The 27539-nt window shown below is 49.3% G+C and overlaps 1 protein-coding gene across 1 annotated transcript in view; it reads left to right on the plus strand.

Moving 5' to 3' along the window:
• The window catches only part of ADRA1B (adrenoceptor alpha 1B), an 81631-nt gene extending 66321 nt beyond the window's left edge, over positions 1-15310 (plus strand). The window contains exon 4 of the mRNA XM_024576789.4: positions 14221-15310. Coding sequence (XP_024432557.3) covers positions 14221-14822 — 602 coding nt within the window. The 3' untranslated portion in view covers positions 14823-15310. The remainder of the gene's footprint in view (positions 1-14220) is intronic.
• Positions 15311-27539: the final 12229 nt, after the last annotated feature.

Below are 27539 nucleotides of genomic sequence, written 5' to 3' on the forward strand. Positions count from 1 at the left end.
TGGCAGAGAACTAACATTTACTGAGCACTTATTACGTCCCTCGCCTGAGCTAGGTGTTTTAGTGTGTAATCTTAGTTCATCTTCACAACCCTTTAATGGTGATAGCATCCCCTGCATTGTACAAATGAGAAATCCAAGGCTCAGAAAGGTAAAATCATTGATCCAAGTTCTCAGGGCTTCTAAGTGACCGGGGCTGAGCTTGGCCCCATCCCCTGCTCCTTTCCATCAATGAAAGCAGCCTCTCCCGTGCTTTTCTTCCTTTGACCTAGACTGAGTGAATTGGAAATGTTGGTCTCGACATTTGGCTGCTGCAGTAAAGCCCCATTTCTTCTCATGGTGTCTCTGCCACCTTCTTTTTTAATACACTGACTTTCAAATTAGCAGAAAATCTGTTCATAAATGAAATAGGGCACCTGGCTATAACTTTGCATCTTTCCAGAAAGCAAGGGCTCTGTAAGCCTGGTGCAGTGTAATGCTTGCTACAAACCCAGGAAAGAAATGAATGAGCACAATTTATATTGCCCAGCCCAGAGCGTGGCCGCATGAGGGGCACGGGAGCCTCATTGCTTCACCCTATTATCCGTTACTGAGAAAAGAGCCAGCAATTAGTAGAGCAATCTAGTTTGACCATGTTAACATCTCTGGGGGAGCCAGTCACGTTGCCCAGCTTTCTGGAAGCTCTTCCAAGCTCAAGCTGTCCCTGGGTTTTTTGGCTTTGCGTCATGAAGGGAGTTGATTTGATCAATTACATTGCTGCTGTCTAATTAGTAAGCATGGCCACGCTTGCCCATTGGTTTCACAGAGATTAAGCTTGGGATCCTGACTGCGAACCAATTTTTGTACCTGAAAGTCACTGTACCTTTCATCCTCAACCCATACCAGGTTCCCCAGAGTTCATCATCACAGGACGTTAGCCCAGGGCTGGAGGCCGGTTTTCCCCACCCGGGCAGCTGGGCCTCTGGGGCCCTCCCCAGCACAACACAGACTGTTCACGAAAGCACCCGGGAGTGAAGCCCTGCTTTCTGGCACCTGCCAGGCACCACACCCCTCGCAAAGCTCTTTCACCTTCACCCTTTCATTTGAGTTTCCCTATATCCCCAGAAGGAAAGAAGGTACAGCTTTCATTTTAGACATAAAGAAAGGAGCCTTCACAGAAGTGATTACTCAAAGCCACAGTGTTTCTCAATTCAGATTAGTCATCCTTTTTTTTTTTTTAATCCTCACCCGAGGAAATGTTTATTGATGTTAGAGATAGAGGAAGAGAGAGAGAATGAGAAACCTCGATAGGTTGCCTCCCACACACACCCCGACCAGAGGAGGGGATCAAACCCGAAACCTAGGCATGTGCCCTGACCTGGGATCTCTCCCGCAACCTTTCTTGATGTACGGGTCGGGTCGACACTCCAACCCAAGGAGCCGCCCGGCCTGGGCTCGTCATCCTTTTTTAAAAACATAACTTTTATTGGGTTAGGTTTGTCTTACTACCACAAGTTATATGTATTCCTTGTAGAAAATTTAGAAGATATAGAAAACCAGAAACAAAATAATAAAAAGCCATCCTCAAACATAACCACTGAAATATTTAATGAACATTTATTCAGCCATTTTTCTATGGGATGATAGCACATATACTATTTTGTAACCTCCTCTTTGTCTTTTGATATATTATGAACATTTTTTCCCAATCATATTCACTAATTTAATCTTGAATGGTTGAGTTATATGGACTATTAAACCAATCACTTATGTTGGATATTTGGGGTCGCTCCCAATTTTTAGTTATGATAAGTCATGCGGCAATGAAACCCTCGTATCTCTATCATAACCAACACTCATTTAGTTCGTGTTGTCTCAGGCATTGTACTAAGTGTTTTCTGTGCTTTATTTAGTATAACCCTCCCCAGAATCCTATGGATAAATAGTACTACCCCCACTTCGCAGAGACTGAGGCCTCGAGCGGTTAAGTAATTTGCCCACAGTGACACAAATAAGGACTACAGAGCCAGCAGCCTTGCCCATTGAGATAAATCCTTAGAATTGTAATTTCAGGGTAACGAAATGCCTGATATGGTAAGGTCTCTGAGTCATATTACTTCAGAAAGTGCCCCAATTTACACGACCACACTCCAGGTGTGACTGCCCATTCACTCGCATCATCACCGACACGAGGAACCACTCGTTTGCTTTTGCTTATTAGAGAAGTGAAGCCCAGACTTCTTGCGGCCTATGCACACTCGTCGGAGCGTGCGTGCTGCCCAGCTCCCGGCTGAAACACTGCTGTTCTTCCCGTGAGTGCTGCTTGTCCCTTTTGGTCCGTGGGCCCCTTTGAGAGTCTGATGGACGCTACGAAGCAGCTACACAGAAAATGCACATATGCACACCACACGGCCCTTTAGTTTTCAGGCATTCGCAGACACTGCTAAGTGCTCCTCTGCTTGCCAGAGGATTGATACGCCACCAACATCGACCTAAAACTCAAAACCCAGTGTAGTGCTGGTTTGACCACATTGTTGTTTTTTTTTTTTTTAAACAGTGCTGCAGTGTAAGGAACCAGCTCAGAAGAGGCTGGAATAAAATGCCCAGGCACTATATTGGTGCATTAGCCATGTGAGGAGGAGGTACCAAGGTCAAGTCTCTGGCCTTAGGTCATGCTGTCCTCTACCAACCCAGCAAGACCTCAGAGCAGATGGACCTGCCTCCATTTGTGCACTTGACCAGCCACTAAAGAACAAGTCTGAGATCCTCCTGCCAAATGCACTTCCTCTGGTGTTTTTTATTATCTCCCCTTGTACCCTGCTCCTTTGTGATTTGTGAAGCCTTGTCCCAGATCAGTCGAGCCTCCACCAACCCTCCCCCGTTCCTGTCACAAGCACTGGATTAGGACAGTAGGGAAGGGAGCGTGAGATCCAGAGTCTCGCCCGTCCATCTGCTGTGAATGCTGCTTTGCCAGGCAGATCTTTCTGGGAGTCTTCGGCGTGAGCACATGCTTCTGAGAGTGATGCGGCCGTTTTTCGTCATGATCCATCGAGGCTCAGTGTCATTTTCAGGATAGGGGGGAGGTGGAACATCCAGTCCCAGCGTGTAAGGAAGGAGGTGGACAGAGGAATTGGGACACTTGAGTGACTTGTCCTTTGGGGTGACCCAGTGGAGCATGTAGCTCCATCTGGATGGACAGGCCGGGACAGCCAGGGCCCCGGGAGACACACACAAAGGACACAGGCAGCTCCTCTGGCTGGAACCGGTGTTGTCCTGGCCTTGCCACCCATCCAGGGCCACCTTTTGAGTTTCATTTTGCATGTGGCTACCACGTCCTTTTCAGGAACACGGGAAGTGTGCTGGTGGGGTACAGGCTGTCTCGTCCTTGTATTACCCAGCTTAAATCTCTCTTAATCTCTGTTTTTCTCCACCCTATAAAAACTGACCCTGTGCCTCATCCCCTCGCTTTTGTTCTTGGCATTGCCAGTCTGCCGATGACAGAAGAATTTCTGAGTCAAACGTTCTTCTCCCCCAGCCTTCTCGCGTGCCCAGGACTTTCACAAGGCCAGGAGATGGCAGGAGGATGACTTTTCAGTTCAACATAATTACTGTTCCTCCCGGACTTGGCTGGGAAGATGAGCCATCTGAAAACTATTTCCACACCCAAGCCCAGCTCTTCTTTTCCCCTGCACCCTGCACTCCCCTGTGGAATTTGCTCCACTTTTTAAAACATTCTTTGAGTCCTTGGTTTCCCAGTGGCCCATCTCACAAGATCAAAACAGCAGAAGACGGGCAAGGAGGAACTCCTGCGTTCCGATGAGACTCTGCCACTTAATAGCTCTGTGACTTTGAGCAAAGTGCTTCTCCCCTACCCCACTCTTCCACTCCAAATCGCTTCTCTTCCAAGCCTCGGTTTCAATGCCTGTAAAATGGGGACGGTGACTGTGTCGTCCACATAGAATTGTTTCGGGTACTGAATGAGATCGTTCACGTTAGAGGTCAGGCACTGCACTCACCACCTATAAGCTCTTCAATAGATGGTAACTGCTATTGTCGTCGTTGTCATCATCATTGCTGTCAAATTTAGATCACTGCCATCTTCCAGATTTTCTTTGAAAACACCATGAAGGTGGAAGTCACATCTAACTGTTGTGAGAGCCAGCATGCACGCTCCACGCTCCCTGTGGCCAGGCCTCCCCTCCCAAGAGCTAGAGAAGCTGCCAGCTCTCTGAAACACACTTGCCCCATGGCACCCCAAGGGCATGGGGAGCTGTTCTCTGCCTTTCCAGGTTCTGTCTCCTCAAAATGTGTGAAGAGGAATCATTTTGCAGCAAAGTTCTCAGAAAGTAGCAAAGCCAAATAACACCTCCTTCCTCAACTCTGCCACATACATCTCTCCTTCCCTCTGTAGAACCTGCGCACCCTGGCTTTCTTCTAGGCAGCTGCACCCCAGCGGTTCCAGGGAAACAACAGGTTGTCTGCCTGTAGGAATCGCCCTTGGGGTGGCGCAAACACCCATGGCTCTGGGGTCAGGCCAGGAATCGAGCCCTGACTCCAGCACTATGTAATCTTGAAGCAATTTCCTTAATTGCTCTAAGCCATAGTTTTTTCATCCATAAAATGGGCATAATAATTATATTCACCCCATAGGTTTGTGGAGACTGACTAAAGTAATTGCTGGACTCTTGCTTCCCCAGGCAAGGTCGATATCCTCAGTTAAATGCTCAGGCCGCTGCAGCACCTAGGAGATGCTAGTAAAGTCGCTGTAAGGTGGGGCAAAGCTTGAGGACCTCCCACAGCCAGCAGGACTCTGAAAACGCACATCAAAGTGAGAATGGAGCCTTTGTTTGCATGGAACGAGGTAGAGAAATTGTATTTTCTGAAAATCTAGATTTTCTTTGGGAAAATATCCGAATTAGAGCTGATGGTGGAACGTAAAACCCGTCTCCCCCCACCCCCACCCCCACCCTCTCCTCCCTGCTGCCCTCAACAAGGCTGATGCCAAAGCTACTGGAGAGAGAACAGAAATGCTCAACTTTAAAAAAAAAAAAGTAAGAATTGGGGACTTTGGAGCAACTTGGGAGGAGAGGAGCTGAGATGGGAGAGGGCAAGGAGGGGTCATTGCCGGAAGGTGCTAGAAGCAGAGCAGGCTGTCAAGGGACAGAGGCCCAAGAAAGAGAGACAGGAATGAAGTGAGTCCCCTGCCCCACTCTGAAGACTCCTCCGAGGGCTTTGGACGCCCAGGAGTTATGGAGAAGGGACACTCAGGATAGTCTCAGCCAGCTTTCAAAGGGCAGGGAGCACCCCCCCTTCGCCCCCACTGATGGGGGCTACCTACACACAAACATCACAGGCAGTAACACTGCACATTCTCCCGTGGCTGCAGCAAGCCCAGCCAGCTCTCTGTCCCACGTGCCATCTCCGAGTCGAGTGCAGAATTGTCCTCCAGGCACTTCCACCCGGAAAGTTTCCTGGTGGGCGAGGAGCTTCCGAACTGTGACAAAGGGAAGAAATTTCAGGGTCATTGTACACATGCCTGTGGACCTGGACTGAGAAGCAGGAGAAGAAAGTCCCACTTTGTGAAAATCTGGAGAGCAAAGACTAGCTGCTTCGTTACACAGCGCCGAAGATACCAGCCGTATGCCTGGCTCTCTGGTTCCGAACAGCAGGACAGGGCTCTGGTGAGAAGACGAGACACCTCAGAGAGAGCCAGCTAGCATCTCTCACTCTGTGGTCACGAAACTCTGAGGGCTGCAAGTGACAAGGAGGGCATGGCTCCCAGGTGTGGCCCCCTCAGGTAGGAGTGTGTCCCAGACTAGGCCAGACGAGTGGAAAGAAGACGCAGAGTTCTCCAGGGGTCCTAGGCCAACCTGGACACAGCCAACCAGTTTGGATGTAGGGAAGCATTTTGATTATCAGCCACCAAAGGACAGAACAGAGGGCAGAGTCAGGGAAGTCAGTGGACCACTGCTGGGAGGAGGCATGAAAGGCATGCACCGAGCCTAACAGCCTAAGTGGCCCAATCTCGGCTGATTCCCAGAGGCCTTTAATTGTCCCTGTTCTCTGGTGACTCATCCAAAGACACCAGGCCTCTCAGCTAACCAGCAGGTTCATCTGCTACCTCAGAAGGAAGGATCAGGTGACCCGTGGATGTGTGTTCCAGGTCTAGGCTCAAAGACACTCTGCCCAGGTATATTTGTGTCTTTCCCCTAATTTCTGTTCCACCTCTAAAATGGGGTGAACACAAAGCTCACAGTTTGAGAAGAAGGGGACGCTAGTGACTGATGCTCCTTGTTTCATACATGAGGAGGGTGGGCACCCAAAGGTGATGATCTGGCCTAAAGGTTGACCAGCTGCTAGCCTATGAGCATCTTTGGGCGGGGGGGGAGTCCGCCTGCAGGGCCCCCCTGCCTGCCACGGATGAGAATAAGTCTACCAAGACATGATCTGCTTGGGGAGGAAAGATGGCCGATCTCTCAAAGGAGAAGGGCCGAGAGCCTTTTCCTCAATGGGCTTTTACTGGGTTCAGTTTGCACAGGAATACAGGTAAAGCTCATTGCAGTAAGGATCAAACAATAGATAACAAACAAAGAACTCTGAGGGCTTATTCTGAGGCAGGGTCAGTTAGCTAAAGGGCTATAAGACTTTGGGGAACAAACTCATTTCAGGCTTGGACCCTTATTTAAACTGAGAGTATAAACAAAGCAGATTTCACAGGATTGTATGGCCTGATCGCCCCAGGGAATCCGCCCTTTCCAGCACAGGACTGCACCGCCCTCTGTCATTGTTTCAGGCGAAAGTCAGGCAGGGGAAGTAAGGCAGCCAAGAGATTAGGAGACTTCTTGCAGACAGAATGACGACTCAGGCTATGTCAAAGCCGAGGAGCAAAGGTTCATCACCCTCTTTTTCTATAGCCCCCCAAGTCCTTCCCTGAGGGCCTCTTCGTGACCATGCCTGTCTTAGGTTGTCCCTCCTTTGAGGAATCTTACCCGTCATTGGCTAACTGGTCAGGCTCAGGGCCAAGCAGGGTAAAGTAAATGGGGCAGAGGCAGTGCCCCTGCCAGGGAGATAAGCTTTGTCTCCTTAATGTCTTATGGTCCCAAGGTCTCTGACTCAGCCTTAGCCATGGGGGGTTACGGCTTCTGAAACCAGGCAGGGCGGTTCCCAACACCTCTTATACCGTCTCTTTTGTCCCTGTTTTCCATCTCTCTCTCCCCGCCAATCTCTCTCTCTCTCTCATTACAAAAGCAATGATTGTTCAGTGCAAAAAGCACTTCAAATAGAAAGTGAAAATCTTGCCATAAAGCCATCCTCTGGAGATATCCCCTGCTAATAGTTTGATGATTTTTTCCTGTGAACGTATTAACACACACACACCACACTTTTTATAAAAACCATACTATACTATGCATTCTTTCCTGAAGTTTGCTTTTTTCTACTTAATTCTGCCATGAACGTTATTCTATGTGCAATAGATCACCATTTTAACAGGTGTGTGGTGTTGCATTTCATGAATGCTGCATGGTTTATCTCATAGTTTGTCTTTCCATATTTCATATTGGAATTTAGGTTATTTCCCACTTGGAGGGAACATCGCTGCAGCTCCTTGTGTTTTTATCTTTGCTCCCTTTTGTAGGTGACACTGCAGGATAAATTGCTGGAGATGGAGTACTCAGATCAAAAGCTGTGCATATTTTTATTTTATTAGATAACACCACTTTTCTACCCCAAATTTATACCCCTACCCAGGACGTATGAAAATATCTGTTTTCCCACACCTTTGCCAAATTGAGCACAAGCAAAAATTTTTTTTGGCCATTTTCCCCATTGTTCCTTTACACTCTGGGCCCCCTGACGTCCCTCACTTCCAGGAACACATGAAGCTCTTTCGTGCCTAGAAAACTTTGCACATTCTGACCCTCTGCCTGGAATGCCCCTCCCTGCAACCTCTCTGCCTGGCCTGCTCCTGCTCCACAATTCAGTCCCAGAAAGGTCTTTCCCCAGCAAAACTAGGACGGCCATGCCCCGCCCACTTCACTTTGGTTATGACGTTTTTTCCATTAAGTAAGTAAACATTTACAGTACCTTCTAATTCCAATATGTGGGTATTCTCAATTTCAATTTTTTTTATCTCAAGTAATAGACTTGTAATATTTTTTCACTCTTTAATTTGCATTATTTATTTTCTGATTTTATTATGTTTTTATTCATTCTTGGCTGTACATTGACTTACTGGCTTATTCATATGATTTTCTTTGTTTTATATCATGTTTTTTTTCTCTTCTTGATTTGAAACAGAGCTTTGTGTGTTAGAAATATTATTCCATTTACTGTTGTTTGAATTACAAATGTGTCTCTCAATTCTTCTTTTAGCTTTGCTTTTGAAGTTCGTGACATCATAGAAATGTCCAGGTGAACCTATCAGTACTTTTCTTTACAGACCCTGAGCCTCTGTTATGCTTATTTCAAAACTATAAAAATACTTACTTACACCTTCTAATATTTTAATAATCTTTATCCTCAAAATCTTGGATCCATCTGGATTTATTTTGATGTAAGAAGAAATAAAATAGAACTCCAGCTTTACTTTTTTTCTAAATGGCTAGCCTGTTGTCCCAACCCTGTTTACAGAATAATCTCTTCTTTACCACACATGTTGAAGAGGCATGTAACATGCTCATGGATATATAGTTCTCTTTATAAACTATAATTTCATTGATTTAGCTGCCTTTTCTTACACTTCCTGCTCTAGTATTTCTTTTTCACTTACTGTGATTTTATGATAGGTTTTAATATCTGTAGAGACGAGTTGACCCATCTTCTTAATCCCACCCCCATCATTCTCCTTACGTATTTTAATTGACCTGGCTGTTTTTTCATGGTTATTTTTTCATATCTCATATTCTCCATATATTTAACTTTGGACCATTTAGGTTGCCCCCTACAAAACACCACCACCTCCTGTTGGTATCTTAATGAGATTGTCTTCAATTTCCCAATTCATTTGGGGAGAACCGAAGTTATCTTGGATAGAGACTTCCTGTACCAAAGCAAGCTATTTCTCTCCTTCATGCATATCTTCTTTTATTCCCCTTTATAGAGCTTTGTATTTCCTTCAAATAGATCCCACCAATGCTCAATTTCTAAAAGTGTTCTACAGGGAATTGCTGTTTTCAGTGAAGTCAAAGCGTGGGACACACTCAGTTTGACATCAAAGATGGACCCTTAACTGCCGCAGACACCACTCCACCCCGTCTGCTCTCAACTCTGGGCTAAGCCAGGAGGTAACTTCCTCCTGGAAGATGGAATGGGTCAGTCAATCAATGGGTAGTTGATGGCTCTGGCCATATGGTCAGACCCATGCTAGAAAATAGGACACAGACCCCATCATCAAGGAGCTTTGATGCTGCCTACCTAACGAGTCAAACATCAGGTCCTTTAGCAATAACCTTCCATGTTAACCCATGTGCTATGGACTCTGTTTTAATGGTAAAATAAAGGAGAAGAGCCTGGAGCAGTCCAGAAGATTTCAGGAAGGAGCTGGGAACTGAACTGGGCATTGGCCTGTGTTACCATTTAATAATAAAGAAGAGGAAGACAACAGAGTACAAGCAAGGGGTCACTCCACAACCACTGATGCAGCACCTACTAGGGACACAATGCATGAAGAGGAGGTTATGTGCTCAACAGATCTTTTTACACAGTCACTGTGAGCCAAGCTCTGTGTTGGGCACTAGAGAAACCAAGACAAGATCTTGGTCTCAAAGAGCTTGAAACAAGGAAAACGGACTCAAAAATAAGTCCGTCCAACAGCTATTATGATAGAAATCTGTGAAGAGAACAGCAGAGACCCTTACTCTGGTGACTGCACACCTTGTGCGTACCCGTGGCTGGGATTCGTCAGGACTGTGAGACCCTGAAATTATATGATGCTAAATGATTTGCATAATCAGTATTGTTAGGTTAAGAACAATTGAGGCAGAGTGATTCAAAATTCTTGGCCTCTGGATACTTGCATTTTGAAAGCCAGATAAAATATATGTAAAGACACTATCACAAATAGCAAGCAAACAATTCTACCCTTCCCTCGGCCCACAGGTGTCCTAAGAGTTTAGAGGCAATCTTGTCTATTGTGGAAACTGCCCAAGTTGGCAACCAGGTGGATTTGGGTTTGGATCCCAGCTCTACCATTTAGTAGCTGTGTGACATTGGGTGAGTTCTGTACGTTCAGAGACTCAGTTTCCATATTTGTAAACTGAGAATTACAGAGCCCACTCCTCCCTTCTACCTCTTGTGAGAGTAAAATTAGCTACAATGCGAGGGTCACTTGAATCTTGGCAGGTTCATGGCCAAATCATTTCTTCCTCCTGCTTTCACACTTCGAAGGAAGTTGTGCCTCGTGGGCTGTGCTTTGAGAAGAAGGCATTTGAGTCAGGCATTTCAGAAAGGGTGGAGAGGAGGAGGGGAAAGGAAAGGGCTTATCACACCAGTGATAAGGGAAAGGAGCCAGAAGAGTCAACTCACACTGCAAAGAATCAGGCCATCGCAGCCAAGTTGAGAAGGTCTTAAATTCCAGCCTAAGCTGGTTGCATTTGATCCTATAAACTCCAGGAGCTGCTGAAGTGTTTGGGGCAAGAAAGTCAGTCCCACAGTGAGGTAGCTCTCAGCCCAGCCTCTGCTCATCCATGAATCCCAAGACACCCAGAAAAACAATTTTTAAAGTAAAATTGAAATGTGGGCTAAGGCCATGCTTCTCACCCTGGGATCTTGTTGAAAAGCAGATTCTGACTCACTGGATCTCCGAGATTCTGCATTTCTAATAAACACTGGGTCACGCTGCCTCTGCGGTACCCTCACTTTGAGCAGCAGAGGCTAACATACTTCAGTTTTATTACTTTTTTCACTGTTATTATGTAACACGTGTTGGCTGAGTACTTGTCATGTATCAGGCACTGCACTCAGTCCTGGGGGGAGAGAGACAAATCAGACGTCAATTCCTTTTTCTAGAAGCTTACGTTCTAATCAGGGGACAAGAGGCATAGCCCTAAGCAACTGGAACTCAAGGTAGAAAGTGATAAATGCCACATTTGAGGTTCAGTTAAAGTGCTGTGACAATTCAGCAAAGAGAGAGATTGTTTCCAGTTGAGGAAGAAATTGCCTAGTGCTTAAGGAAATAAATAGAAGCTGCTTTTTCTTAACATCACGCAATGAGTAAGATCAGACTTCAGAGCCGGATTTCAGTCCTATCTCTACCACTTACGAGACCTGTGACTTTGTTAATCTCTTAAACCTGTTTGCTCTTCCGTCCGTGGGATGAGGCACGACAAAGCAGGGCTGCTGGCAGGATCCTGTGAGCGAAGTGGTAGGCATAACGCCTAATAACTGGTTCCTAGCTCATTATAAATGGCGGCCCTGGTGATTATTATTGCTTTCAGTATTCGCTTCAACAGTTGACGTGAATCTGTTGGCCCCAAAGATACTGTTATTTGTTGGACAATTTTATGATCTCATTCCAGGGTTAAGTGGCAAATGAAAACGGAAAAACCTGGAAGGGGCTTTCCAAATCCAAGAAAACCTCCCTTACAAAGCTGGTACTGAAACACTCAGCAACTATTTTACGTTTTTTTGCATTTTTATTGAGCCAAACTGGGGAGACATGCTTGGCGGTACGTACAGCAGCTTACCTTCCATTCCTCCGAAGTGTAGTAGCCATGGCCTCCAGCGGACCCATGCAGGTTGGACGCAATCACCAAGGAGTACTGTAGACTGGAGTGTGGAATGGCGCCCCCTAGGGCAGGGCACGGTCATGCCAGGCTGCCTTGGGAGCAGTGACTGTTGGAGGAGTGTAACTGGAAAAAGACAGTTAAGCATTTCTCCCAGTGGCTGGCATGGAGTCAGCTTGTTCCACGGTAGCTACTATTCCACAAACATGCCCCATGGTTTAGAAGAGCAGAGGTTCACAGTGACCTTGTGTTCACTCTTCAGATTTGTCGAACGGCACCTTAAGGATACTCACTGGGACCGTGTCCAGCCAAGAAATGCTTCTCCCTGTGCTGATCCTGCTCAGCTTTAGCTTTTGATCCTTGAACTTCACAATCCCTCTAAATCGCCTTAAAGCAGGCAAGGCCCAACTGATGGGGTGGGCTCACTGCACCATCTGCTTGTGGTTTCATCCATCCCCCTCAAACTTCACCTCCTCCTCTTCCCACCCAGGTGTCCAGCTTCCAATCCTTCCAAACCCTTTCAGAAGTGTTGTCTCATTTGATCTGCTTCAAAAGCCTCAGTAAGAGGCTAAGGGAGGCATCAGAATGGAGCCATGGAGCCTCCGGCAAGTGCTTTCCCAGGATTGTGCCTGCTACTCAAGTTCAGTACAGATTTGAGTGGTGTGCAAGACAGCTTGCAATGACAGCTAAGCAGGGCACAAGTCTGTGAATCACATATTCAGTCAATCTGTCAGTCACTGAGCAAATATTTACTTAGCCCCCGACTATGTGCCAGAGGCTGGGTTCTCCAGCGAGGACGTTGTCCCATATTCACTTCTGTTTCAGCCCTTCAGGTTCCTCAGAGAGGAACGCCTGTCCGTGTAGGGCCAGCAAGCCTTCAACACCCTTCAACCCCGGCGAATCCCCCTTTTTGAAAACGAGGGCAGACCTCAGACCCACCACTGTCTGGAGTGATCTTATTTTTCTCTATCAGAACATTCTATTTATAGCAAATGATGCAGGTTTTAAAATAGTGATAAAAAGCTTCCTCTTTTTTTTTTTTAAGTTTAGATTCCAAAAGGGAGCTGACTTAAAGGCAGTAAAAGTAGGGTAAAAGTAGGTGGTCCAGGCTGCAGAATGACTGAGGCTTAGGAAGCCGGAGACTGAGATGGGTCAGGCTTAACCTTAACCATTCGAGGGTTGCAGACTCCTTCACACCCATGACGGCAGCTGTGGCTCCTCCCCCAGAAAAATGCATGAACGCCACGTACCAGTTCAGCTGGTTCAAGAACCACTGGGACCGTGCTTGGTCCCGCATTAGAAAGAGCAGCGACGTGAGAGTCGCGGCCCTTGGTCCACACGAATCGCACCCCTCCCTCGTCTTTGTGGCAGCGATGCTGGCAGTAACAGCAGCGTTGGCAGCAGCAGCAGTAGTTGTATTTGAAGTGGTCAGGTAGCTGCACTTGAGGGCTGTCAACGTGCCAGGTACTTACTGAGCCTAAGTTCATTCGTCCACGCAGAAAGAACTGCCACCGTCACTATTTTCCAGGAAACTGAGGCTCCCCAGCTCAGGGAGCTTCTCCAGGGCCACACAGCTGTGAAGCCAGATCTACCTACCTGTGACATCTGAACAGGACCTTAACCACCAGCCACCAATGCCTCAATAAGTGTTTGTGGAACCAAATGAATGACAACTTGAATGGATTCTGGTGGTCCTTCTGCCATTCACCAGCTCAGTGACCTTGAGCAAGTCACCCATCCTCCCTGAGCTTCCATTCAGGAAGGAAGTTTCCCAGCCCTGGCAGGCCATGATTCTAAGACACAGGGCAAGGAGCACTGGACCGCTTCATAAGCATGAGAAGGGGAGCCAGGCTCAGGGATATGCACAGGGAGTTTGTGGCCATGTCACAGAGCCCAGCACAGCTCTGACACAGCAGAAAGCATGCTTCCAGTGTCTCGCATTTCCTCTTGATATTTGCTCCCCTCTCCTGGCCACTTCATTTGCCCCCAAAGGTCTGTTTGGATGCCCAGGGAAAAGGACACTGCCACCGACCCTCTTTCATGCCAAAGAAGCTCAGGACCTTCCTTAATGAACTAGGCTTCTTGGCTCCCAGCAGGACAGGCCAGTGTGGCAAAGAGGGCCCCTACTTCCAGTAGCTACTGTGCTTGCTGCTCACAAGTGAGGGGGGAGGGGGGGCAGAGAGCGAAATACGCAAGGAATCCCGGGTGCCTGGCCGTCCAGTCCCTGACCCACACTGCCCCTGTGTGGTGGGTCTTCAGAAATCTAGAAATGTGGGAGCTTAGATGCCTGTTTAGCTACAACAGGAAAGCTTTCATGGACTAAGGGGATACCGAGGTTGGCCTTAAATGTGAATGTAGGATTCGTTCATTTTGAGACAGAAAGGCGAGCATCCCAGGCAAAGGAGCCTGGCAGCATCCTTTTCGTGGGCAATGTTCAGGTAGAGCACGCACAGGAGAGGGCCTGACTACTCACAAACTGCTGTCTTTCTGCCCCTGCCCATCCCACCCCTTCCCCCTACAGGCTCCCTCTTCTCCACCCTGAAGCCCCCCGACGCCGTGTTCAAGGTGGTGTTCTGGCTGGGCTACTTCAACAGCTGCCTCAACCCCATCATCTACCCGTGCTCCAGCAAGGAGTTCAAGCGCGCCTTCCTGCGCATCCTCGGGTGCCAGTGCCGCGCCCGCCGCCGTCGCCGCCGGCGTCGTCGCCTGGGCAACTGCGCCTACACCTACAGGCCCTGGACGCGCGGCGGCTCGCTGGAGCGCTCGCAGTCGCGCAAGGACTCGCTGGACGATAGCGGCAGCTGCCTGAGCGGCAGCCAGCGGACCCTGCCCTCGGCCTCGCCGAGCCCCGGCTACCTGGGCCGCGGCGCCCAGCCGCCCGTCGAGCTGTGCGCCTTCCCCGAGTGGAAGGCGCCCGGCGCCCTCCTGAGCCTGCCCGAGCCCTCCGGCCGCTGCGGGCGCCACGACTCGGGCCCGCTCTTCACCTTCAAGCTCCTGGCCGAGCCCGAGAGTCCCGGGACCGACGGCGGCTCCAGCAACGGGGGCTGCGAGGCCGAGCCCGATGTGGCCAATGGGCAGCCGGGCTTCAAAACCAACATGCCCCTGGCGCCCGGGCCGTTGTAGGGCCCTGCGCGCCGCCTCCTTTCCCTGGGGAGGAAACCACCGTGGGGGGAGGGGAAGGGAGGGGCGTGTCGGCGCCTGGCAGACCCGGGCCCAAGGGGAAACGGGGGTGGGGGGCGGGGAGAGGGGCAGCTGCTTTTCTGGCAGGGGCATGGGTGCCAGGTACAGCTCGGAAAGCTGGGCCGAGCATGCTGAGAGCCTGGGGGCCCCGACGCGGGCCGGAATTACGCCTCTCTCCCTCTGTGTACATATCATCGCGTCCCTCCGTACTTGTATTTAACCGTGGGTACACGTGCGTGTGTCTGTGCGGTGTATGTGTGGTCTGCATGTGTGCGTGTGTGGGGCAGAGCGAGTGCGCGCCCAGGAGGCAGCGGGGGGGCCCTGTTTGTCTCGTGACTTCGTACCTCTCAAGCCCCTCTGTCCTACAGGGAACGCTGGCACGTGAGCGGGGTTGGGAACAAAGTCAGACATTAAAGTTAATTTCTTCTGTGTGGCTGTGAGTAGTTTCTGGTCCGGTGGCAGGCAGTGTCTGGTGTTCCCTTCCCCTTCCCCTTCAGGTTCTTCCCTGTCCCTCCCGCTGCCCTGTGGGCAATGGTTGCGGTGGCCCCCTGGGATCCATTACTGCCCCCCAGCGCTGAACAAATCTGACCCTGTGGCTGCCAGTGACCCCATCCTTGGACTTGTCCCATAAATCCTGCTTGCCTGCTTTTGACTTAACAGTATTCTAAGTCCTTCTGCTGTGGGCAGCACTGGGCAATGTCTGGCCTGGCCCTGACCCCTGGGGCCTGGATCCTAGCTTGGGCTCCCTGACTGGGACCCTAGTTGTACCTGTCACCTAAGAGGGATGGGACCCAGGCAGAGGAATGGGTGGGTTCCCTTCCCCACCTCCCCAAGACCCCAGGCCAAACACTCCATTGTTTGCCTGTGCCCACAGAACCTGAAAAAGAAAGCCAGACTGCAGAGTTTTCTGGGTAAGACGGACCCATGGGGCCAAGCCACACACGCGGGCACAAGAACCCTCCTAAGCTCCTCTGACTGGCCAGCCTGCCTGGGAAGGACACTGAGGAAAGTCACGCAGAGGTGGGTCCTACCTCGGAGAAGGGAACCCCAGCTCTGGTGTCAGGCCTGCTGCCCATACTGTCTGACCTCAGGAAGGCACATCCCCCTCTAGAGCTCGGTGTCCCATCTGTGTGTGTAATGATGGGGTTGATTCCAAGCTCTTTTCTACCTCTGGAAGCCTCCGGTTTGCTCAAGCAGTAATGGACAGGGAACAAAACTGGAAACATTCTTCTTGTCTGCAATTCAAAACCCGCATGAGAGGCACATCCCCACCTCAGTCCCTTTTCTCCCTGCTTTCCTTTGTCTAAGTTAAGCCTCATACTTTTTCAAATGGCAAAAGCCTCTTCCAATAATGTTAACACATGGATCGTTTATTCTATCATGAGTGAAATAGAAAATGCTTTAAGGGAGTAGAGGTAGTTGTTCATGTAGCTGAAAAATGTAAGGGTATCAGGCATGGCTGGGTCTAGGGGCTAGAACAAGACTGTCAGCATACTCGCAGGCGCTTACTCTTTTACCTAGCTCCCATTTTTTAGCTCTTTATATGTTGCCCTTGTTCCCTTTCTTCAAACGGCTTTCTCATATCATTCTTGCAACTTGAACACCGCCCCCCCAAAAAAAATTTCCGACTAGTTCTGCCAGAAAAAGTTCTGAGAAGCTAGAGGTTTGTATCACAGTCCTCTTTAAGACTGATGAAAGCTTTAGATGTACTTTCAGAAAAATCCACACACTAAAAAATTTCACAGCATTTTCGTACAATTTCAGGTGACTCACCCCTGTTTTAGATGTGATTAGCTAAGCCTGATAGCCCAGGATCACAGGTTATTTAAGCTCAACTGGGTTTTCAGAATTATCTAGGCCAAGCCCCTCATCTTCACAGAAGGGGAGACTGAGGTGGATAACTTGACCACATCACAATAAACGACTCAGGGCTGCCGCCTCCCCGGCCAGTACCTTTTACAGTCCCTTGCACTGCCGTCTTGGAGCTGAGTACCTCATCCAACAGAGAGCAGGTCTCTTCTTGCCCCTGTAGAGAAAAGGTCCCAGGGAAGAGGAGCCTGAATCCAATTCCTGGGGGGAAGAGAACGGTTTGGGGTAGTCGTCTGAAAATATTTTTTTAGCAACACAAATCTTCCAAACCCAGCCTTTCACGGAATCCTGATATAGGTGTGGCCCAGAGTGAAGTGGGGAAAAAGGACAGAGCCTTGACCCCTTGGCTGCCTCTTCCCCCTTCCCGCTCCCCCTCCTCCTCACCCTCCGCCCTCGCCTCTGGCCTGCCCAAGCCCCCTAGGACTCCACACAATGAGGTCTGAAAACTACTGGTCTAGTGCAAGTGAATAGGACTGGGAGTCAGTGGGGCCTGGGTTCAAGTATGCACTCTTTGTGACCTTGAGCAATTCACCTTGCCTCTTCTGGTCTGCCTCCCCATCTGTCAAATGGATGTGATCATCACAGCCCACCAAGAAGCAAAAAGGACTCCATGAGATCATTGTGGTATTAACACTGAACTGTAAATCGCTGGGCAGATGCAAGTTATAATTTGGACCTCGGGATATCTGAAGCCACAGGCACCAAAGGCATTTCCTGAGCCACTCAGTTCTGATGACCTCAGGCATTGCTGGTGTTTGGAGGCCACCCAGGAGGCGCAGGGAGGTAGGGGCAGCCTCCTGCCTCTTTCCAGAAGGAAGGTTTACCAGGCAGTGGCTCACATTCCCAGAAAATGCTGGGTTCCAATTTACTCCCCCCACCCCCCACTGGAGCCTGCATCATGCTGACCTCTTCAGGTCACCTCCCTGTGGGCAGCACCCGCCCCGCCCCCCGCCCCGAAGTTCAAGAGTCCTTGGGGTTCTACTCTGACCTCTAGGTTGCAGCAAAGCAGCCCCACTTTATCCCCTCCAGCCACCCAAACCTGTCTGAGTCCTTTGTCACCACTGAGGCAAGCAAAGCAATACATCTGCCAATCAAAGAGGTAAGTGGCTCAGCAAGGTGGTTAATAGTTAATCCTCCAGATCTGGGCTCATATCCCACCTCTGCCAGTTAGTAGCTGTGTGACCTTGGGCAGCACATGGCAGGGGTCTAAGCCTCAGTTTCCTTAACGATTTAAGAAGGAGAATAATAGGACCCACTTCATAGGGACATTGGAGAATCAAATGAGAGCCTGAGGGTAAAACACCCCCATGCCAGTCACGGGGACAACATCCCAGCAACAGCGGCTATCAGCAGAGGTATTCATTACTCACTTCTTTATAAAGTTGAGAAAAGCTGAATGAAGAGACAGAGAAAGCACATTCCATGTCATTCATCAGATCCCAGGGGTTCAGGAGCCAGGGTCCACCTTGAAGAAGAAAGACACCAGCGTGTGACAGACTGAAAGAATTCTGTGTCCTATGGTGTGAAGAAGCAATCGCTTGACGAGGTAATCAACCTAAACTAAGAGTAAACGTGAAATTTAATGAAAAGTGCGAGTTTGTTACAGCACGACAGATAATTAGAAACAAGGGGAAGCTCTAAGATTTCTACTAGTCTGACCTTGGAATTCACTTCCGTAACCATTACCCCTAATGGCAAACGTCCGTCCTCTCTCGACAGAGCTAGTGAGATGCTGGGCAAGATTCGAGGTCTGGCGCCTTCTGGCCTGGACTTGAAAAATAGACAGAGGGCATGATAGGAAAAAATAGAGAATCGGGCCCGGAAAGGATAGATGTGCTTTGTGGTTTGATTGTTTTTCCCCAGCTTCATTGAGGTATAATTGATAAATTAAAATTGTATGTATTTAAGGTTAGAATGTTATGTTTTCATATACGTTTACATTGTGAAATTGGATTATCACACTCAAGCTAATTAACATACCCATCACCTCACAGTTACCTTTTTTTGTGGCGAGAACGTTTAAGAACTACTCCTCTCACCCTGGCTGGTGTGGATCAGTGGGTTGAGCGCCAGCCTGCAATCTGAAAAGTCGCCGGTTTGATTCCTGGTCAGGGCACATGCCTGGGTTGCAGGCCAGGTCCCAGGGTGGGGGAATTTTGTTGGGAGTGTGAGAAGCAACTGATTGATGTTTCTCTAGCTCATCAATATTTCTCTCCCTCTCTTTCTCCTTCCCTTACCTTCTCTCTAAAAAAACCCAAAATCTTTAAAGACAAAAAGAACTACTATGCTTTTAGCAAATTTCAGGTGTACGAGAGAGTCCTATTAACGATAGTCCCCACACTGTACGTTAGGTCTGCAGAACCTATTCATCCTGCAAAGCAGAAATGCTGTACCCTTTAAAAACATCTCCCCTTCCTCTCCGCTCCCCACCCCCCGCCCCTGGCACCTACCCTCTGCGTCTGCGAGTCAGTCTTTTTAGATTCCACATCTAAGTTTGGTCATGTAGTGTTTGTCTTTCTGTGTCTGACATTTCACCTAGCACAACACCCTCCAGGTTCACCCATGTTAGAGCAAACGGCAGGGTTTCCTTCTTCTTTAAGGCTGAGTAATATTTCAGATTAGGGCAGGCAGCTCTGCGCTCCCCAGTCTCGAGGACCTCCAAAGGTTGTTCAGCACAGTACCAGTTTGCTGAGGCGGCCGTGACAAAGTCCCACAGACGAGTGGCTTAAACAACAGAACGTTGTTTTTTCGCAGTTCTGGAGGCTAAGGGTCCCAGATCAAGGTGTCAGAAGGGTTGATTCCTTCTGAGGCCGCCCTCCTTGGCTCATAGATGGACGCCTTCAACGTGTGACCTCATACAGCCCTTCCTGTCTCCATGCCTGTGTGCAGTTATATTGCATTGCGGCCCACCCTAATGACCTCGTTCTCTGTTACCTCTTTAGAGACCCTGGCTCCAAACAGTCACAGTCTCAAGTGTCTGGGGTCTAGGGCTTGAACATACGAATTTGGGTGGTGGGGGTGCACACCTCAGCCTATAACAAGTATTAGGTCCTCAGAACAGCCGGACTAAAGGCATAATGTTAGGACACAGCAATGAGGTAGCACTGTCTCATTTTCAGGCTTGAAGTTTAAGTAACTGTCCACGATGATGTGACTTGCAGATGGAAGAGGCAGAATTTGAATCAAACAGCCCACCGACCTTGCTCCACACACTTACAGAAATCTCTTCTCCATGTGGGAGGAAGTTTCTCACCTTCTTGTTTCTTCAAGGGCCCTTCTCCCCCACCCCCACACCTCCGCCCTGCCCCAACTCTGCCTCTCTGTGGTCTTCAGCTTTTAGAAAAGTCAGGAAACCTTACAACTTCTGCTTCCCCTCTATCCACACCTCACCTGAAGATCTGAAGCACAAAGCCTGCTGCCTGCTTGAAATACCGGAAAGGGATGGGTAGGGGTGGGGGTGGGGGCAGAATCATATCGTCCAGGCTCACTACCCAGATGTCCAACCGACCCCCACCTGAAGGGTGAATCAGTATGGAGATGCTCCTTGTCAGTGCGTGCTGACTCAGCCAGGTGTGGAGGGGCCCAGGGTACACGGTCAGAGCAGCCCCGGGCCACCCCACACAAGTTCTTGCAGAGCAGGGACAGGTGCAGAGGAAGCTTCTGCTGCAGCGTTCAGGGTTGAGGCGGCCTCATTCCAAGATGAGCTCAGCAGGTTTCCCAGAAAGGGCTCAAGGGCTTTTGCACCACAGCGGAGTCTGCAGGGCTTCCCCATCCCTACTGGGCCCCCGATGCTGCCCAGCCCGGGCTCTGACCCCTGCACCCTAGGCAGGGCTTCCCTCTCCCCCCAACCACTTGGAAAAACACCTGGAAGGTGATGTCAGGGGAATAGGATGCCCTGGTGACAAACTCTGATCTTGAGTTAAAAACAGGAGAATTCTGCTCGGCACAAGGCATGGTGAGGGCGCTGGGAGACCTGCAGGGAAGACACTTCCACCTGGCCCCTGCGGTTCGCAGCTCTGAGAGGCCTGGGCTTTGCCCCCAGGGAGGCAGCAAACTCGTGGAGCACCCAGAGCCTGAGCTGCAGCCCTCCCACTGTGGTTAGCCTTTCACAGCTTGCAGGAGGCAGTCATGAGGGAGGTGGTGGGGAAAAAGGAACTCACCGGGGCTCCCAGGGAGTCTTTCTAAGAGGGCCTGAGGTTTGATGGGTGGGGGCCGCTAGCCAGAAATATTAATTATTCATATGCACATGACCTAGTGTGTACCGTCTGATGGGTGGGACCAGGGATAGCCAAGTTTGGAAGGGGAGAGGGGCTCAGCGGCTGGCTCTTGTATCTGAACCAGAAGCTTTTGGCACCAAGAGCTGGGCCTTTGACTCTCAAACTCAGAGAGTAGAACAACCCCTCAGGGTCTTATTAAACATACAGACTCACTCCACCACCTCTGGCCTCTTCCAGCTGATTGCCCAGTCATCTGCACTTGAGCAAATGATGCCAGTGGTCCTTAGAGCACATTTTGGTAAGCGCTGTACTTCAGCATGCACCCCGTCAGGATAAAGGACCGGATTGCACTCCCCGAGAGATCCCCTGCTGCCTTCTGGGACCCGATCTGCTAAACACTGAGTTGGAAGAGCCTCTTCCCTGCACCCCGGGGCCTGCTAGCTCTCCGCTTTAAGCTCAGGCTGGCTTCGGGGGAGAAAGCTGTTATCTGACCCTCACTTCTTAGATTGTTGACATCCTCACCGTGCCTCCCTGGAGGAAGGAGCCAGGCCTGAGGGCAAAAGGGCGGTGCTGTAAGAACCTCAGGGAGCCTGTTCCCAGAAATCAAACAGCAGTTGTTTTCGTTGCCTTTTAAATCACGCTGGAGAGGTTTCAAATTCTTCCTTTTGCAGGCTCATACATATTTGGCGTTCGTATGTTTTCTGCCACTGCCGGGAGCCCTGATCGCGGGTCCCCGGGAGGGGGCGCAGTGCACGCCCAGGTGCGCAGGTCTCTCCCGCGGGCCCAGCGGGCGGGCGCTGCGGAGTCTCCAGCTGCGCAGAGCCTCCTGGAGCCGCTTCTCGCTTCCCGGAGCCTGGCGTCCTTCCTCGGTACGTGCAGAGAGTAGGAAACAGTTCTTTAGACACCGCAGTGACCGCTCCACGCCCCCTTCCCCTGAGCAGGTGCTTGGAGTCGGGGGGGCAAACTCGGCCTTGAGGCAGACCCGGGCGCCACCTGCTGTCCAACGCGCCTAGGCAACGGGGCTGTAAGGGAACAAAGTTGCTTTGCAATTCCGCCTGCGCCGCTCTGCCTTCTTCCTCCGAGGCCCCCTTCGGTGTCTCAGCCACAGCTAGGCATTCTAGAAATCTAGATGCTTAACTTGGAGTCATATCCTGGCTGCAGCGGATCTGGGAGCCCCCTGAACAGCTATGCAGAAGGTAGCGTCTCTCTACATTTTTCTGTAAGAGTGGTGTACAGCTTTCCTGAGTCTGACTACCATTTTATGATCTGGGGACCATGTGCCAGGCAATGTGCAAGCCATTGGTGGTCACTGGTGACAAAATAGGTCACTTCTCTTCATGGACCTTACATGACCTTTACTATAGTCTGTAGTGGGCTGAATAATCTAATCAAATCTATCCAGCTTCTAATCCCTGGACTTGTAAGTATTACCTTTTCTGGCAAAAGGGACTTTGCAAATGTGATCAAATTAAAGATCTAGAGATGAGGAGATCATCCCGGATTATCCCAGTGGCCAAAATGTAATCACAAAGGTCATTGTAATAAGAGGGACACAGGAGGAGTTTGAGATGGCCAGAAGCCGATGTGACAACAGACACAGAAGGATGGAAAGAAAAATGTTTAAAGATAATGCGTTGCTGACTTTAAAGATGCAGAACAGGGGCCAGGAGCCAAAGGATGCAGGCCGAGTCCAGAAGCTGGAAAGGGCGAGGAAACAGAGTCTCCCCTAGAGCTGCCAGAAGGAACTGCTGCCCTTGTGACCCGAACTCCGGGAAATGGCTTTCCCGCCTCCAGCCCCCAGACCTGTAAGAGAATAAATACATTTGTGTTGTGTATACTACTAAGCGTCAGTTTGTTTCAGCAGCAATAACGATCCAATGCACATCTTAGCAGGCGTCAGACCCCAAAAGTGCTGAGACCCCGCACTCACAGTCCTTTTCAATGCTGGGGACCTGGGTATCATTGGCCCTCGCCCTTCCCCCGGAGAAGAGAAGTCAAAGAGCCAGAGAGTGCACCTAACCCTGAGGACATGGCTTCGCCAGACCTCTCCCCAGTGTCAGGTAAGGCCACATCTGAGTCCCTTTCCTGGAGAGCTTCGGCATGAGCGGGGAAGGTAAAATTCAGATTGCGTTTTTCTACCTGAGCTGCAGAGAGATGTGCCAGGGACGCCACAAAGCTGCAGGATAAGTGCGGGGTGTCTCCTGGAGCACCAATTGTCCTGGAAAAGACCAATTTAAAAATTTGTAACACGAGCATACTTCGGCGATATCGCACGTTCAGTTTCAGACCACTGCAGTAAAGCCAGCTGTGATCTTTCTGACTGATGGAGGGTCTTGCCCCCAACTTGTAAAAAAACACATCCGTGAAATGCGAAAAAGCGAAGCGCAATGAAACAAGGTGTGCCTGTATATAACTAGAATGTTCAGATAAAACAAAGGACTTCAATGAAATTTTTCTCTTTTTGTCCCAGTCTGAGTTACACATTCATTCTCTCCTGCCCTTGGCCATATTTTGGTGGAGAAATCTGAAAAGATCAGATTAAAGAAACAGGCGACTTTGAACTAGCGTTGGAGGTACCCTTAGATAAATCTCTGCGGCCCGGTGGAGGCCTCCAGGCAGACCGTGAGGCAGGAGAGTGAGACAGGAGCCCCCCAGGAGACTGCTGAGGGGGAACCGAGGCCTGCCTGGAGGACTGTGGACGGCAAAGTGGAGGGGAAGGAGGGAGAGACCGCGGGAACACAGCGTAGCCCGCGGGCCGCCGCGTCAGTAGGAAAAGGTGTGCAAGGTGACCTGGGTTGTGTAGGCCTGGGAAAGCACAGCAGGAAATAGTTTTAAAATTGATCATTGATTGAGAATGTGGAGACAGAGGCAGCCTCATACGGTGCCGGGGGGGGGGGGGGGGGGGGGGGTGGTGTGACTTAGTGCCGGCATTTTTGAGGGCGGCGACTTGGCAACATCTAAAACATTTTAAATGAACGTTCCCTCGGCAGAGCACACCCAGGCCCGGGAGCCACAGAGATACTCCCACAATGCCGTATGAGGGTGTTTCCTGCAGCGTGGAGATCTTGTCACTGTCCGTCCAGAGAAAAATCCTTAAATCAGTTGTGCACATCCACGCTGTGAAACTGTGCAGGGGTTAGAACAAGGAGGTCACTCCATATGTAGCGACATGGGAAAATCTCCAACACGTGACGGACGCGGGAAAGGGCAGGCTACCTAACCGTCCCTAGAGCTTCATTCCACGTGGACACATTTTCAAGCCATGTGTTTGCGGTGTCTCAGCGGGAAATGGGAATGAGAGCACCAGGAAGGGGCGGACAGGGGAGGTTCCCTCCTTCTGTTTCATGTATTTCCTATCTGTTTTGTTTTTTACAAAGATAACATAGTCCTAACGTATTCAAGTAAGGCTTATTTTTCAATTGTGGTAAAATGCACTTAACATAAAATTTACCATCATGACCATTTTTAAGTGCACCGTTCCTTAGTGTTAAGGATATATTCACTTGGTTATGCAACCAAACGGCAGAACTCCTTCATCTTGCAGAGCCGAAACTCTCTGCTCACGAAACAGCAGCAGTGCGCCCACCCTCCACTTCCCCGGCCCCGCCCCTGGCACCCTCCCTTCTCCTTTCTGTTTCTGTGAGTTTGTCCGCTCTGGATGCCTCACAGACGGCATTTGTCTTTTTGTGACTGGCTTATTTCACGTAAGAGAATATCCTCCAGGTTCACCCATGTTGTAGCGTGTGTCAGAATTTCCTTCTTTTTTGAGGCTGAATAATGGTTCACTATATTTATGTACCACATTTGTTTATCCACTCTTTCCTTGATGGGCAGTTGGGTTGCTTCCATCTTTCAGCTTTTGTGGATAATGCTGCTATAAACATCGGTATAAATATCTGCTCCAGAACCTGCTTTCAATTCTTCTGGGTAGACATCCAGTGGAATTGCTGGATCATATGGTAATTCTCTGCTTAACTTTTTAAGGAATGGCCACACCATTTCCCGTAATTGGTGCATCATTTTACGTTCCCACCAACTGTACAAAGGGTTCCAGTTTCCCCACCTCCTCCCCAGCCCTTGTTATTTTCTGGGGGCTTGTTTTTGTTATGTAATAACCGTCTGAAAAAGTGAGAGATGATGTCTCATTGTGGTTTTGATTTGCATTTCCCTAACGATTTGTGATGTTGAGCAACTTTTCATGTGCTTCTTAGCCATTTGTGTTTCTCTTTTGGAGAAGTGTCTACTCAAGTCCTTTGCCCATTTTTTAATGGAATTAAATATTTATTTCTTTGTTGTTGAGCTTCAAGTACGTTTTCTTAGTCAGTTTTATTGGAGTATAAGTTATACAAAATAAAATTCCCTCTTTATTAAGTGTAGGTTTGATGGATTTTCACAGTTGTTTGCAGTCATGAAATCAACACCACAATCAACATATAGAACATTCTCATCGCCCCTGAAGTTTCTCTGATACCCCTCTTCCGTCCCACCCTCAGTCCCCGCAACCTCTGACACTTCCTGTAGTTTTCCCCGGCGTGAAACCGTGAAGCCCTACGGCATGTAGCCTGCTAGATCTGGCCCGGTCCCTTTTGCCCGATGCATCGAGATTCATGCATGCTGTTGCGTGTGTCAGTAATTCACTCCCTCGTATTGATGGTGTTGTGCCCTTATGTGGATAAAACACGATTTGTTTATTAATTGCCCATGTTCCGGACATGGGGCTGTTTCGAGTTTTAAGTTATTATAAATAAAGCCACCATAAACATTTGCCTGCAGGCTTTTGTGTGCGAACATGTGTCTGTTTTTCTTTCTCTTGGGGAAAGCCCCAGGAGTGAAATATTTGAGTCGTATGGTGTAAAAACTACCGAACTGTTTCCCAAATTTGCTGTAGCATTTTGCATTCCTACCAACAATGCGTGAGATTCCTAGTAGCTGCACATCCTCACCAGCACCTGGTGGTGTCAGTCTTTTTAAGTTTAGTCATTCCAGTAGATGCACAGTCTCTCTTGTGGCTTCAATTTGCATTTTCCTAATGGCTAATAATATTGAACTATGATTCCATTTACATGAAATGTCTGGAGTCAGCAAACCCACAGAGACAAAACAGATCAGTGGTTGCCAGGGCTGAGAGGAGGGGGCGAGGGGAGCGAGGGACCATTGGTACGGGTGATCTTTGGGGGATGATGAGAATGTTCAGGAACTACATGGTGATGAAGGCTTCACGACGTTTTGAAAGGGCCAACGCCGCTGGTGGTAACTCTCATGTTACGTGTGCTTCACCTCTATAAAACGTGTAAACTTACTTCGTCCTCATCTCCCCCTCGGGACCCTGTTCCTTCACCTACGAAAGAAGGAAGTTGATCTCATCATGTCCTTCTGATCCTAACTTTTTAAGGCGCCGTGCCTGCTCAGGTAGTGGACGGGGCACTCTGCCTACGTGTGGGATGGTTTCAGGGAAACCTGAACAGGCAGTACTATGGAGCCGTAAAGAGAGAATGTGCTCGCTTTGTAGTCCCTTTTCCTCCATCCGGTCACATCCAGTAGAAAGTCTCAGTCTGGTGCTCGTAGATCTCTAACAGTTGCCAATCTCTCTCTCTCATTCATATATATATATATATATATATATATATGTATATATATATATATTTTTTTTTTTTAAGTAAAGAGATAGCAGGCCGTAGGCTGAGAGCTCAAAGTTAATGATACTGTATTCGTCGTATTTACTTTCACTGAAAACCCTTTAGAGCAAGTGGCACCGACATTATGCGGATGACATAAAACTTTCCATTTAATATAAATTTTATTAAGTGGAAAAGGGTGAAATTACTTTAAAATTTCGGTCAATAACAGAGGGGCACAGGAAGAGCAAAAATCACAGCGCGAAAACGCTCATGGCCAAAGTACACTGTTCAATCACTGCTGTTACGTCTCCAGAACTGCAGCCCCTCAAACCTTGAGAAATTACAGGCTGCGGACAAAGTTCTGGCTCAGAACTCAGACTGGCCCAGCCCCCATGCACCCTGTCACTGTGTCACCGCAATGGAGCGCGGGGAGCGGGCCAGAGAGGCCTGCAGTTTGGAAAGGAAAGCTGAGGAGACAGGAGCTGGCTTCTGGTCCAAGGCCTTTCTAGCTGACCCTGACGGTGATTAGGGGTCTGCTGTGACTCCGTCACAGAATTTCCCAGCAGGGAAACGGGGACAGACAACAACAAAAACGCCCAGTCACTCTCCCTGCCTCCCCAGTCCCACCCCACGCTCCAGAAGGGGCCATGGTAGCCACCCCTGAGCGAAGGAACTGCCAAGGCTGACCGCCCACTTGGTAGAAGGCGGAAGGGAAAGAGAGAGGTTCAGCACAGTGCATCACTTTGAGAAACTGTCGGCTCATGCACTTAGGTAATTAAGTCAGCCTATTGGTCGGCTCAGGCGGCCAGAACAAACTACCACAGACGGGGCGGCTTACAGAACGGAAATTTGTTTTCCCACAGTGCTGGAGGCTGGAAGTCAAAGGTCAGGGTGTCAGCAGGTTGGGGTCTACAAGGCCGCTCTCCTTGGCTCGCAGGTGGCCCCTCCTCACTGTG

Source organism: Desmodus rotundus, chromosome 6 (assembly GCF_022682495.2).
Source record: "Desmodus rotundus isolate HL8 chromosome 6, HLdesRot8A.1, whole genome shotgun sequence".
Lineage (NCBI taxonomy): Eukaryota > Metazoa > Chordata > Mammalia > Chiroptera > Phyllostomidae > Desmodus > Desmodus rotundus.